A 14,810-nucleotide genomic window follows, 5' to 3' on the forward strand; every position below is an offset into this window, starting at 1 on the left:
GGACTCATTACTACCACCTTCTCAAGAGCAATTGGAGATGGGAATTAAGTGTTGGTCTTGCCAGCAGTGCTCAAGAATGGATTTTGAAAAAAAATGTTTTCAGTTATTGATGCCTGACAACAGTAGTTAACAAAAACAAAAATTGCTGGAAAAGCTCAGCAGGTCTGATAGCATCTGCGGAGAGAAAGCACAATCAATGTTTCAGTTCTGAAGAAGGGTCAGTCAACCCGAAACATTAACTCTGCTTTCTCTCCACGGATGCTGCCAGACCTGCTGAGATTTCTAGCAATTCCTGTTTTCTTTCTGATTTCCAGCATTCACAGTTCTTCCAGGTTTTTTTGTTTCCTGTTATAGTATTCTTTCCCAATCAATATCTTTGCCAGATATGGTGGCCTATGGAATTCAGAATAAAATTAATGAGGTGAAGCATTAATTTACATCTGGAAAAGAAATATCAAATTATTAGGAAGGAATCATCAATGCTTATGGGAGCTGCTTTCTTTAAGGAAGTGACTGTGTTTGCTAATTTCTCTCCAGGGTGTCTTCCCAAAGGGAATCTCTTAATCATCACTGGGAGCAAAATCGTTCTTGTTTCATTCATCTTTACAAACTCCTCAATAGGGAAATGCAACTCTGCATATTAAGAAACCTAAGTGGAGAATGCATTGTAGGAATTAGATGGAACCGAGCAGAAGTTGCGTGTGGCTGTTGTTTTGTGAAAAGAGAAGAATTTTGACTGTTTCGGGGCTTGGGGACGAATGAGTTGGCGCAGAAGGCAAGTTTTTGGTTGTCCCTTGAATGGCCGTCTTGTGCTGAACTATCACCAGAAGATGTCAATCCCACAAGCAATGGGAGCAAGGGGTACTGTAGTGATTATTAAAAAAACAGACTGGGAATACTGCAGAAAAGCAAGAAAATAAATGAATGAAGACGGGGCACATAAATGATCATAAAATACATTTGTAAAATGAAGGCTCTTAGGCCCTCTTGGTCTCATTCTAATGCAGCAGTGTTACTGCCTTTTCATCTAATGAAACAAGTCCTAGTGTCAGTTGTCCTTCCTATGACTGGTTTCCAGCTATTGATTGTCTTCTTCCTGACAAATGTTTAACCACGATCTTTTTAATGAATTCTGAAACTGCAGCGTCATGAACAAAGGGGTCATGGTAATGGAATTCTTTTGTAAAGAGCTAATGTGACTCTAACCAAACTCAAAGTAGCTGGAAGTCATCTGATTGTACAGCTACAAGCTCTAACAGAAAGTAGTGCCTGGATGGGTTGAAAATCAGGAGTTTGTTTTCATTCATTCCTAGGGAGTGGGCATTGCTCAGCCAACATTCCTTCATTGACCTTGAGAAACTGGCCTCCTCGAACTGCTGCAGACTTTGGGGCATAGGGACACCCACAGTGCTGTTAGGCAGGATGCTTCAGGAGTTTTGCCTGAGTGAGTGTAGGAACAGTGATGTCGTTCTAAATCAGGATAATATATGACTGGGAGGGAAGCATGCAGGTGGTGGTGGTAATACGATACATCTGCAGACCTTGTTATCCTTAGCGGAAGAGGTCACACATATGGAAAGTGCTTTTAAAGATGCATGGGTGAGTCACTGCAGATGATGTATACTGTTAGCACTATGCATCATTGGTGAATGTTGATTGTGGTGGATGGAGCTTTGCTCTGAGTGTTCTCAAATGTTTTGAATGTTTTTGGAGCTACCAATTCAGGAAAGTGGAAAGTATTCTATTACAATCCTTAGTTGTGCCTTATGGAAGGTAGACAGGCATTGGGGAGACTGGAGGTATTTACTCGTCAAAACTATGCCAGTGTTTGACCTGCTGTTGCACTCATTGTATTTGTTTGACTAGTCAAGTTCAATTTCTGGTCAGTAGTAACCTCCAGTATGTTGATAATGGGAGTTCAGCAATGCTAATACCATCGCATGTCAAGGGATGCCGGTTAGAAATGTCTCTTATTAGATGGTCATTGCCTGGTACTTGTGTGACAGCAATGTTACTTATCACTTATCAGCCCAAGCTTGGATGATGTTCAAGTATTGGTGGATATGGATAGCGATTGCTTCAGTATCTGACAGGCAAATGGAGGTGGGAGAATTCTAACTTTTGAGAGCAACAGCAGATGGCTTGAATTGTAAAGAGACTCAACATAATTAATACCTTTATGTTGCCCATCCTCAAAATTAACATGTCACCATGTTGAGCTGTATATGGACACCTGCCTAAGAATAACCAGTGTGCAAAATTCCAAGGAGAAGTGTGTAAGAACTACCCTTCGAGAGCAGAGTTTTTTTTAACCATAGGAGGACAAAGAAAAAAATTAGACTGAAATCATACACTGTTCTGTTGAATTTGAAAATGCTAGAAGTACGGAACCAATGAAGAAGGAATCTTCTCTTCTTCCAAAGACCTCCTAGTCTTCCTGCGCAAGAAAAGACCAAGCATGCAACTACAGAAGCCAACACAGCCACTGGGTCTGACTTCAAGCATTAACTACTTTGCTTCAGCAATGAGGAACTTGAGCAATGGGCCCCAACTGTCTCCCACAGAGATCCATTGGGATTTTCATTTCATAAGATTTTCTTTCATCTTATTGGTGCTTATTTTAATCCTGAAAAACTGGATTAATTTCTTGTCAACAACTTATCTCATTATCAGAGAACAGTACAGCACAGCACAGGAGCAGGCCCTTCGGCCCACCATGTCTGTGCTGACCATGATGTTATTCTAAAGGAATCCCTCTGTTCCCTGCCTGAAGGTAAGGTACAAAGTGAAAAAGGCTTTGACCTCTCCAAGTTTAATTCCTGATCAATGCTGCATTAGATGAGCGAGACAAGACAGTGATTAAAACCCCTGTAAAAGTCTAATCCAAGCTCAATTTCTGGTCATCTATTTTGAACAAGAATGTATGTGGATCTTTGCCTTGCTTTTGATGAAGAACATTTTGGGTTCAGTGTAGGACGGTTACTGACAGTCATAGATTCTTACTTTTTTTTAACCAAAGGAACCTTCAGTCAGACTTGTAATAAATTAACCTTTAACCTGTTTATACAAAATGCTTGACTCTGGTCTGCTACAACTTGAATCATGACCAAAAGAAAGGGAAGTACACAAACTATATTAATCTAGAACTTACTGACTACGTGGCTGGTGGTCATGACAGTGGTCTCGTGCTGCTGCTTTAGAAGATCTGAAAGTCCTATTTCAGCTTTCTCTGCATCACCAGAGGTTTCCTCTTGAAGATACCTTTCCAATGAAGTGGAACTTTTGGCAGTAAGTTCTTTTGGGCTTCAGTCTTGTTTTCTCTTAAGCAAAAATGCAAACTTTCAGTTCTGGAATAAGGTCATTTTTGAGTCACTGACACGACAATGTATTCTGTTCACTAATCTAGGAAACACAATTTGCTGGGAAACACAATTTGCCATGTGACATAGCAGCATAGAACATAGAACATAGAAGTAGCATCAAGTAGTATATTTGGGACCACAGAACCTATCAATCAATACCTAAATTTCTGTAACCTTTATTGAGTTAATTCATTTGGATATGGGCATCACTGGGTAGGCTAGCATTTAGTGCCCATCCCTTGTTACCCAGAAGACAGTTAAGGGTCAACAGCATTGATGTTAGTTCGTAGTCAGGTAGTAAAGCAGCAGTTTCCTTCCATAAAGGACAATAGTGAACCAGATGGGTTTTTCCAACAATGGTTTCATAGTTGTCATTAGACACTTATTTCAGATTTTAATTGAACTCAAATTCCCCCAACTACTGACTTGAACCTCCCTGATGAGCCTTCTTTGTGAACACAACTGAATGGCTTGATAGGCCATTTGAGAGGGCAGCATGGATCAGAAATCATATACAGGCCAAGAGAGAGGACAGTAGAGTACTTTACTTAAGGGAAATTCATGAAATAGATTTAGTTTTTACAACAATGCCATGGTTTAATATCACCATTACTGATGGTAACTTTTTGTCCCTGATTTATTCAATTCATAGAATTTAAGTTTCCCAGTTCCAAGGGTGGAATTAGAACTCATGCCTTTCGATAGTTTAGGTCTGGAAGCTGCATAAATGCATGAGGGAGAAAAGATATAATGTTAGGATTAGTAAAAAATGATGGAAGGAGATTCCCATTGAGGAATTACATTAGCATGGACTAGTCAGACCAGGCAGCCTGTTATCTACAAAGAAAGCCTGCAACGCCTTTTTTTTTTAAATGGGGATCAGGATGACCTCATCCAATTCTCCCCTACTCCATAGCTTGACCACCTAAAGAGAATAGGAGAAAGTGAGGACTGCAGATGCTGGAGATCAGAGCTTAAAAATGTGTTGCTGGAAAATTGACGATTCGGGCATTAGCCCTTCAGGCATTCCTGAAGAAGGGCTTATGCCCGAAACGTCGATTCTCCTGTTCCTTTGATGCTGCCTGACCTGCTGCGCTTTTCCAGCAACACATTTTTAAGCACCTAAAGAGAATACTTGGTCTTGATTCCAAATTTGCAATGTTGCAGGAGTTTGTTTTAACATGTATTTCAACTTTTGTTCTATATGGCAAATTATTAGCAGAGATTGCAATAGCTCCTGCACCAAGACTAGTTAAGATACATTGCTCTTTGAATGCAACAGCATCATAAAATAAGTGATTTATATTTGTTTGCAATGTAACTGTATAACAACTTCATGGATGATATTAAACAAAACCATTCTGCCACAGTTTTATTCATACTCACATCTAGACCTTACTAAACTGCCAATGTATCCCAATTGCATGATGTTATTTGAGTTGAATTTGAAAAGATGATTGGTACGTTTCCTTTTAGAACATGAAAGCTCATTGTGTGGGATAGACAAAAGATTGGTTGTCCAGTAGAGAAAAGAGACTATATATAAACGGGTCTTTGGCTGACTGGCAGGATTTGACAAGTGGACTCCTGCAGATGTCTGTTCTGGAGCCTCAACGTTTTTAAAAACTTACATCAATAACCCAGATGAGAAGGAATGAAGGTGTGGTAGCTCAACTCACAGACAGCACAAAGATAAGGATGTTGTGAAGAAGGTATAATAAGGTTGCTGATGAATGTAGATAGTTTGAGTGAGTGGGAAAAAATCTGGCAGATGGAGTGTAATGAGGGAAAATGTGAAGTTATTCACTTTGGTAGGAAAAATCAAAAAGCATTAAAAATATTACTTAAATAGACAATGACTGTAGAATTCCAGGTTATGGAAGGATTTCAATGTTTTAGTACATGAGTCACAAAACATTACTTTTTACAAGTCAAACATGTCAGATGCAGTCCTTTTTATGAAAAGATGATGTTGTGCTTCAGTTTTATAGAGAATTGGAGAGACCACATCTCAAATACCACATAGAGTTTTAGTCTCCTTGTTTAGGGAGGAATGTAACTACACTGGAGGTGGTTCAGAGGAGGTTTGCTAGATTGAAATGAGTGGGCCTCTTTAAACAAGCTTGTTTTCACTGGAGTTGTGAAGAGTGAGGGGTAACTTGAGTGAAGTATTCAAGACCCTGAATGGTCTTCACACGGTAGACGTGGAGAGGATGACTCTTCAGGTGGATGCATCCAAAACCAGGGGGCACTGTTTTAAAATTGGGAGTCACCCATTTAGGACAGAGATGTGGAGACATTTTTATTTTGGAGTTCTCTGCCTCTGAAGGTGATGGAAGTAGACTCATTGAATATTTTAAGACAGTAGCAGACATTAGTGAGTTTTGAGAAGATTCGTAGCTCAAGTTGAGGTTCTGGATGTAGGTTTGCTCGCTGAGCTGTAAGGTTCATTTCTAGATGTTTCATCATCATACTAGTTAACATCTTCAGTGGGCTTCAGGCAAAGCACTGCTGATAATTCCTGCTTTCTATTTATATGTTTGGGTTTCTTTGGGTTGGTGATGTCATTTCCTGTGGAGATGTCATTTTATAAGGGGGTGAGTGTTTATTGGGTTAGATGGGGATGTAGAATTCAAAATGCAAATAGACCAGCCATGGTCTTATTGAATGGCTGAATAACCTACTCCAGCTCCAGTTCTATATGACTGTAAAACCTATATGAAAAGCCTCCAACACAGCTATGCTGAGAGTTTATTCAGATAAAATACACCCCAAACATGAGTACATTAGTCCTTTATTATCTTTGATTATAGTTTAGCTGAACTGGGATAAATGCTTTCACGGTATGTTCAGAAGCTCTTTAAGCTCCAGACTAAAATACCCAAGTCTTTGTAACAATGCCAACTTAATCATTTGTTTACTAAGTCAGCATAGACAAGACCAGCAGAAAATGCCTAACCAGGACTCGCATTTTATACATAATTGCTTACATTCTGAAAAGCTGCATTGTTTCTGGATGGAATCAGGCAATTGCGTAAGGATGGATAGGATGCACTGAATTCAAGCAGGCTATTCAGCCCAACCAGTCAATGCTGGCATGATCTCCACCAAAGCCTCCTCCATCTAATTCATCCAAACCAATTATTGTAATGCTGTATAGCCTCCTCCCTCATTTATGCCAATCAACTGCTCCTTAACTATATCTGTACTGTTCACCTCAACTCCTACCTGGTTTCAAATTCTCACCATTGTTTGGGTCAGGATGGTTCATCTGAATTTCCTATTGGATTTCTTAGTGACTATCTTGAAAATGATAGCCTCTGGTTGTACTATTTCCTCAGTGGCGGGAACGTTTTCTCTGTATCCACTCCAATGAAACTTTTCGTCACTTTGTGTACCTCTGTTTAGTCATACCTTAGTTATTTCTCAAGCAACAAGACCAGAAACAACCAGTCTGCAAGACCTCCTGTGATATTCTCATACATTTCTGGTGTCATCCTTGAAAATCTTCTCTGCACCCTCACTAGTGTCTCTAACTTTAAGATGGCAACAAGAATTGTATAATATTTTATTGATGGTTACTATTCCTCCCTCATCCCCCAACAATTTTGTCCAAGTTGGTGTTAACTGCAAATTTAGGGATTGAGATCTTTGATTCTCGGTCTTTCAATGTTAATAGTGACCAATAAATTATGAGGGCATGGATAGGATAAATAGACAAAGTCCTTTCCCTGGGGTCGGGGAGTCCAGAACTAGAGGGCATAGGTTTAGGGTGAGAGGGGAAAGATATAAAAGAGACCTAAGGGGCAACGTTTTCACGCAGAGGGTGGTACGTGTATGGAATGAGCTGACGGAGGACGTAGTGGAGGCTGATACAATTGCAACATTTAAGAGGCATTTGGATGGGTATATGAATAGGAAGGGTTTGGAGGGATATGGGCCGGGTGCTGGCAGATGGAACTAGATTGGGTTGGGATATCTGGTCAGCATTGACGGGTTGGACTAAAGGGTCTGTTTCCATGCTGTACATCTGTATGACTCTATGAGATTGGCTGTTATAAATCCTCAGTTCAATAAATGTAGGGCATTGAAGAATCCAAATTAAGAAGTCATTTAGTTATGAGTGAATCAGAAATGGAGATAACCCTTTCAGTAATTTTATACAATGAGGATGAATTGAAAGTAATGTTTTAACAATGGCTTGCATAAATACAGTTGCTGACTATATCATTGACATATAGGTGATTTACTGGTGGTGGTTAGTAGATTGAAACAAAGACACAGCTGATGGAGAGGAAGAAAAGTTCAGTTGTGCCTAAGAGCTCTACTGGATATAAGGGAAAAACTATATCTTTGACAGCATCCCAAAGCGTTTCATGTACATTGCATTAACAAACTGTTGTTAAATAGAAAGATAGGCAGGACAGTTTCTACATAGCATTTGTGTATAAGGGTGGCACAATGGTTAGCACTGTTGTCTCACAGCACCAGGGACCTGGGTTTGATTTCAGCCCTGGGTGTCCGTCTGTGTGGAGTTTGCAAGTTCTCCCCTGAGTGTGTGGGTTTCCTCTGGGTGCTCAGGTTTACTCCCACAGTCCAAAGATGTGCAGGTTATGTTAGGTTAGGTGAATTAGCAATGGTAAATGTGGGGATAGGGTAGGTCTGGGTGGGATGCTGTTTGGAGGGTTGGTGAAGACTCGATGAGCTAAACGGCCTCTTTCTGCACTGTAAGGATTCTGTGATTTACCACCTAACGTTGTAACCCTTTCTGTACCAAAACAGAAGCTCCACTGAGTTCTGGAGGGAGACTTGAGCCTGGAATCCTCTGATAAAGGTGCATGTGTTACCAACTAAAGCAAACTAGTTTGGCCGTTAGGTACTGTGTACTGGGCCAGCATTATTTCAGTCAGGTTTCAGTCATCCTGCAGATGATTGTATCTTCTTGGCACCATATTAGTTGAGATGAGAATGCCCATTACTCCACAAGATGACATCACATATCCACAGTGGGGTCATTAGCCAATACTCGAGTCACATTTGTATCATAATTTGCAGTTCTCATTTCACCATGTCCCCTTCACACACACCACACGCAAGCCTGAGCTGGAACTAGGTTGCCTGTTCCTTCAGTGTTGCTGAGTCGATATCCTGGAACTCTGCTCCGAACAGCACTCTGGGTGTACCTACACCCCAAGGACTGCAATGTTTCAAGAAGGCAGCTTGCCACCACCTACTCTAAGGGCAATTCGAGATGGGCAATACAGGCTGGCCCAGCCAGTGGTGTACACGTCCCATGAACAAATATAAGAATTGTGGATAACCATGTCCAGAATTAGTTAAGTGACACTAATAATAATAACGCTGAACAAATCCAGCATTGGTTCCAACATCAGAAATGAGCTGTGAAGTACTTATGTTGACCAAGGTATGTACTAACCGTGTAAATATTTTAAATTCCACAGATGTGTATCAACCATAGCCTGTTGGTGAGTTAAAAAAGACTTGTAGCACCTTCCATATGGAAACAGAAGTAGAGCCTTCAATCCTTTGTGCCAGACCAGTCATTAATTGAACTCATGGCTAATCTAGAATTGACATTCTCAGGAGATCTCCAAGAGTTTTACTGTCATTACTGTACTCTTAAAGTGTGGTCGCTGTTTGTAATATAGGAAATACAGATAGCAACCTGTGCACAGCAAGCTTCCACATACAGCAGTTAAGTAAATGATCAGGTGAGAGTGTTTCCATTGAGTTAAGACTGGCATTCATTTAACCATCTTATTTCTATCTTTCATGGGGAATGCAAGAAATACTTTGGAGCAAATCCAACAACTCAGTCATCCACCCTGATTGACCTTGCCTGTCTCTTGTCTTACAGCGTGGAGTGATGGCTGAAAAGCCAGTCGATCCTGGTTGTGTGTCAATCGCTTTGGAAGATGCGGTTTGCAATGGCGCCTCCCAGGATGCACCTCTCCTCACCACACACCTCAAGAAGGTGGAGAACCACATCACTGAGGCACAGCGATTCTCCCATCTGCCCAAACGCCCAGCGGTGGACATAGAGTTCAATGACCTCTCCTACTCCGTCAGCGAGGGGTCTTGCTGGAAGAAAAGAGGTAGGGGTAAGATTTGTTTTGCTTCTTTGTTCGTTTGTAACACACTTGTGTCTGTTTTTGTTCCAGAGTTCATGGAACAGGTAGAGATCATTCAGCCCCCAGTTCTACTTTCAGGAAGATCTTGGTTGATCCATTCACTTCCCTCACATGCTAAACTCACCATGAAGGTCTCACCTTCTCACAACCTCATCCCTTGTGTGAGGTTCAATGACCATTCAGGTTAAACTCGCTATCAGTTGTCTCTCTCTCTAACGAAAAAGCAGACCAATGGGACTATGGTGACTCGACATGAAATTTTAACTCTGTGTGCCTGACTTGGTCCAGAGATCCCTTGCCTGAGAAACTGCTTGAATCTCAGTTTCGAAATAGTCTGCTTTCCTAACGTCAACAGGGATAGGCAATAAATGCTGACCTAGCCAGTCTCGACTTTATGACTCTATGACACCCACAACCCACAAATGAAAATAGAACAAACAGGTTTTGGGAAGAGTGAATTTAAGCTTCACTTTCTTTTGTGAAAAGTGCACCCTGACATCACCCCTGAATGACCCAGGTCTAATTAGTAGGTAAAGCTGTAACTAGATTCAATTAATCTCATTGAAAGGGGGGGAAAGTGCTACCTTTCTTAAACACATAATCCACCATAATCCATTGTTTAATCCACAGTCAATTAATGCATTGCTTTTAATGCAGAATTTCTTGAGGCTAATACTCAGAAGTAAAGGATCCTGTCTGGTCAACTACATGATTCTTTTTTGAAGTGATGAGTTCAATGAGCTGGGAAACATTGTACATCAAAGGCTATTATTGTGAACTCAAACTGTTGAAATTTAGGGTAAACCCAAGGATTGAATAAGAATTGTTTTAAGGATAGAAATCAACAAATTCACACAAGAAATTATGTTGGAATATGAAGAGGATTGGGGTGTTTGGGGAATACGGAGTGGTGTTTGCATGGATCAGTAATAGAACTACTATTGACACTAATTTCCATAAATCACCTGTATTGGAGAGGATGGATCAAATGATGGACTTTGAGGTTTTCCAAATGTTAGTCCATGTAACCTATGTCACAGAGTTGGATTTTTGTCGACACAGATGTCTTGAAGTTTATTAACATCACTATTTTGCATGGCTTTGATATCACATGCTTACACACACATTCTAGGGACGGTGCTTGCTGGTGTTACTGTACATCACATCCACATAGCTGACTGACTGAAGACACTGCACTGACTCGGGTGGTACAGTGGCTCAGTGGTTAGCACTGCTGCCTCACAGTGCCGGGGACTTGGGTTTGATTCCAGGTGACTGTGTGGAGTTTGCATGTTCTCCTGATATTTGCGTAGGTTTCCTCCTGCAGTCTAAAGATGTGCAGGTTGGGTAATTTTGGCCATGGTGTCCAGGGATGGGTGGGTTAGCCTTGGCAAAAATGCAGGTTTATAGGGATGTGTCTGGGTGCGATGTTATTTAGAGGGTCGCTGCAGGCTTGATGGGCTGAATGGCCTGCTTCCACATTGTAGGGATTCTTGATTCTGTGACTTCATTACACAGAGAGATGGGTATATTTATATTGGAATGTGCCATTTCATAATGTCAAACAGCTGTCTAAAGTTTAAACCGAACAAATTGGACAACTGATACCAAACCAGGAAGGACCGAGGTCTTGGAGGATGTAGCTAAGGAAGTATGGAATGCATTGGATAAAATTTTTTTTAAAGTGGGCAAATGGAATTTACTTCAGGTGAGTGTAAAGTTCTGCACAAAGAGTGGGGGAAAAACGCACAGGCTCCATGAATAATGCTGAATGGCAATGGTTGATGTGACACATAAGGGGATATTAGACAGTGACAGTGGGGAATGCTGCAGAAGAAAGAGGTGGAGTGGTTTAAGAAGGTAGGCCTAGAGTGTCGGGTCTTGGCAGCTGAACACGCAGCTGCCAAAAGTGGAGTGATAGAGGTTAGGATATTCAGGTAGCTGAATTGAATGAGTGCTATGATCTCAGAGGTAGATTGTGTTACAGTGGTAGGGACCCTACCCCTGAACCAGGAGCCCTGGGTTCAAGTCCCACCTGCTCCAGCGATGTTATGACACAATTTGGTTAGAAAAATAGATCAATTTTTAAAAAGAGGCAAATTGGAGCCCTTTTGTGTTGTAGTGGTAGTGTCCCTACCCCAGACTGAGAGACCTGGTTTCAAATCCCACCTGTTCCAGAGATGTGTAATACCATCTCTGAACATATTGCTGTTTTTTTTTAAATTTAACTTATTTTTCTTCACTAGTCTTCACTAGTTTCAATCCATGTCCCCTTTATTTTATTCAACAAATAACCAAATTTGCTTTTCCATTCCAATAATTATCTCATGGAAGATCAAAGCTTGGGAAGTTTCTTTCTTGACTGAAAAGACCAGGTTGCTCCACTCATGTCCAATTGCAGAGACTTTGGATATAATGGACAAGTCTTTGAACTTTTCTCTATAGTGCTTCCATCACTTAAAGCGGTGAGGTTTAAACAGAGCACTGTATAGTTTAGCTACAACTTAATCTGACTTATTTTCTGCCACAGCTTTCTGTCTGCTATCTCCTGAAGGCCTATCTGCCTTTGATTAGGACATTCTTCTGTAAGCAAAGCACATATGAAATGAACTTTTAGGAAGAGCATTGAAGGTGGAAACCCAGGGAATCTTTTATGGAAAAATTAGAATGTTTTAAATTAAAGATATTAGGATCTTTCTAGGGAGGTGAACTAAGATCAGCTTAATAACATGCCGTCGTTATATTTTGTGATTTCTGAATGTACAACCTTGTCTTTCCATGAGTGCTGCCTTTGCTTGATTTATGGTTGGCCTTGGGCTAGCTTAGTTGACTCGTTGACTATGCTGTCTTCTATTCCTGTGTGGCTTTGTCTTTATATTAGAAAAATACAGTTGTAGGACCTAAAAAGAAAATACATCCAGCCATTTTTCTAGCACAGAGTGACTGAGATCTTATCTAGTCGTGAAGTTTTCACACTCAGAATATTAACCTGATGCCAATCTTTGGTCTTCACAGAGTTGAGGACCATTATGGATCTTTAGCCAAGTGACATTGTCTGATAATTGTCTTTTCCTACGGAGTGTAGAATTTGAGAAAATCCCTGCTGCTATTAAAACAGGAAAATAGGTATCCACTGACTAGAAAACACATGTTACGCAGTCTGTTCTGGCTGAGTGTATAATGTCTAGCTCCAAGGTCTGAGAACATTAGTAAGTGATTCTTAGAGTGAACATAAAATGAGTGAGCTACACTGTCTTTGCCACATTCACTGTAGTGTAAGTGAAAGGACAGGCAGCCAAACTCAGTAATTTTGTGCCGTTGTGATTTGTAATCTGAACTTGTTTTGTTTTTGCAAAACCAGCACAAATTTCTATTGATCCCCTCTGTGAAGTCATGCTTTTGTTGGAAGGAGAAAGGCCTGAAACCTCAGGTTGTTTCAAAGGGTAATGCCTTGTTGTACATCTTTTTTGATCCTCAACCATCTTTTACCAAGGCGTGCGGAAGTATTTGATAACCGGGTGAAAGAATCCTGAGCTGATTGTGACACAATCTACCAGCTCCACAACTGAGAGAAGGGATCAAATCACCATTTATTTTATTACTTTAGTTTTTCAATAATAGGGTGTGGGTATCGCTGGCTGGACCAGCGTTTATTGCTGATGCATAGTTGCCATTGAGAAGGTGGTGGTGAACTGCCTTTAGAAATCGCACGACACCAGGAGTTTTGACTTTGTCCATCCTAGTCTAACACCAACACATCCACTTCCTGTACCACTGCAGTCCATTTGATGAAGGTAGACACAATGCCTTAGGAAGGAAATTCCAGGATGTTAATCCAGGAATACTGATATATTTCCAAGTCTGGATGGTGAGTAGTTTGGAGGGGAACTTTTTGGAGGGGTGGACAAGTTCCTAAGTATGTGCTGCCCTTGTGCTTCTCGATGGAAGTGGTCACAGGTTTGGAGGGTACTGTCTGAGGAACCCTGGTAAATTTCTGCAGTACATCTTGCAGATGGTGCACACTGCTGCTATAGAACATTGCTGGAGGGAGTGAAAGTTTATGGATGAAGTGGCAACCAAGCAGGCTGTTTTGTTCTGGATAGTGTTGAGCTTCCTGTGTGTTGTTAGATCTGCACCCATCCAGGAAAGTGGGGAGTACTCCACTTATTTGCAATTCTCAGTACAATGTTGCTGCCTAAAGTAGCAGCACCTTCGGGAAAAGTCTGGTGTGAAGCGTTCCTTCTGATTGGAAACATTACGTAAGAGAGTTGGAAGTTCTTGCACCCGAAGTGAAGCAGAGAGGAGTGGAGAGTAATGCAAGGGGCTTGAGTGGTAAGACCAAAGGCCTACAAGTGTGAAGTTAAGGCTGGAGAAGATTGCGGATCGGGGTCGGATAAAGTCCCAGTGGGCTTAAAACAAAGATTGCTACTTCTATGTTAATGAAAATTATGGAGGAACATAGGGCAAAGGTCCAATGTGGAAGGGCCACAGAAAGTATGCATTGGTGGTTCTTCACACATGTTCCTGGAATGACCCAGCTGCCCCATGACGGGAGATTGGGGCCTGTATTTTTGAGAGGTTAGAAGAATAAGAGAAGTTAGGTGGAGACAGATTGTGTTCAATCATGGTCACATTGAGTAACAGGAGAGGCTTGAGAGACTAATTGGTGTTCTCCTGTTGGATTTCTAGGTATCTTACTAAACACAAGGGTGCAGCTACTTGCTGGAGGTTATAATTACACTGTGATTTCAGCCTGACAGAAATTAATCATGGAAAGATTCATGCGTGGAATTGAAGTCCTTTGGTAATTATAAAAATGGCTTTTCTTTCCAAGTATCACTCTTTCCCCTCCACCCAAAAACCCTCACCAAAGTCAGAAGCCAGGAGGTTCAGTTCATTATCCACAGTGGGTTACTGATGCACTCCTAGGCGAAAGTGGGTACTGCAGATGCTAGAGATTTAGTCAAGGTTGGTGTGTTGCTGGAAAAGCACAGCAGGTCAAGCAGCATCTGAGGAGCAGGAAAATCAACATATCAGGCAAAAACCCTTCATCAGGAATACTGAGGCACTCCTGCACACTGTCAGAAGGGCCATCCTTCAGATAGCAGGTTCAACTAAAGCCCATTTACCTGTACTGTTGACTCCAGGGACACTAAGTGGGTGGCACGGTGGCACAGTGGTTAGCACTGATGCCTCGCAGTGCCAGAGACCCGGGTTCAATTCCCGCCTCAGGCGACTGACTGTGTGGAGTTTGCACATTCTCCCCGTGTCTGCGTGGGTTTCCTCCGGGTGCTCC

General features: G+C 41.4%; 1 protein-coding gene across 3 annotated transcripts in view; it reads left to right on the forward strand.

Annotated features, from left to right (window-relative positions):
• The window catches only part of abcg4a (ATP-binding cassette, sub-family G (WHITE), member 4a), a 144,014-nt gene that overhangs the window by 31,471 nt on the left and 97,733 nt on the right, over nt 1-14,810 (forward strand). For 2 of the 3 annotated variants that reach the window (XM_043676571.1, XM_043676573.1), the window contains exon 2: nt 9,241-9,484. In XM_043676571.1, coding sequence (XP_043532506.1) covers nt 9,241-9,484 — 244 coding nt within the window. The remainder of the gene's footprint in view (nt 1-9,240; nt 9,485-14,810) is intronic. The other variant, XM_043676572.1, reaches the window with a different exon arrangement.

Source organism: Chiloscyllium plagiosum, chromosome 35, assembly GCF_004010195.1.
Source record: "Chiloscyllium plagiosum isolate BGI_BamShark_2017 chromosome 35, ASM401019v2, whole genome shotgun sequence".
Classification (NCBI taxonomy): domain Eukaryota; kingdom Metazoa; phylum Chordata; class Chondrichthyes; order Orectolobiformes; family Hemiscylliidae; genus Chiloscyllium; species Chiloscyllium plagiosum.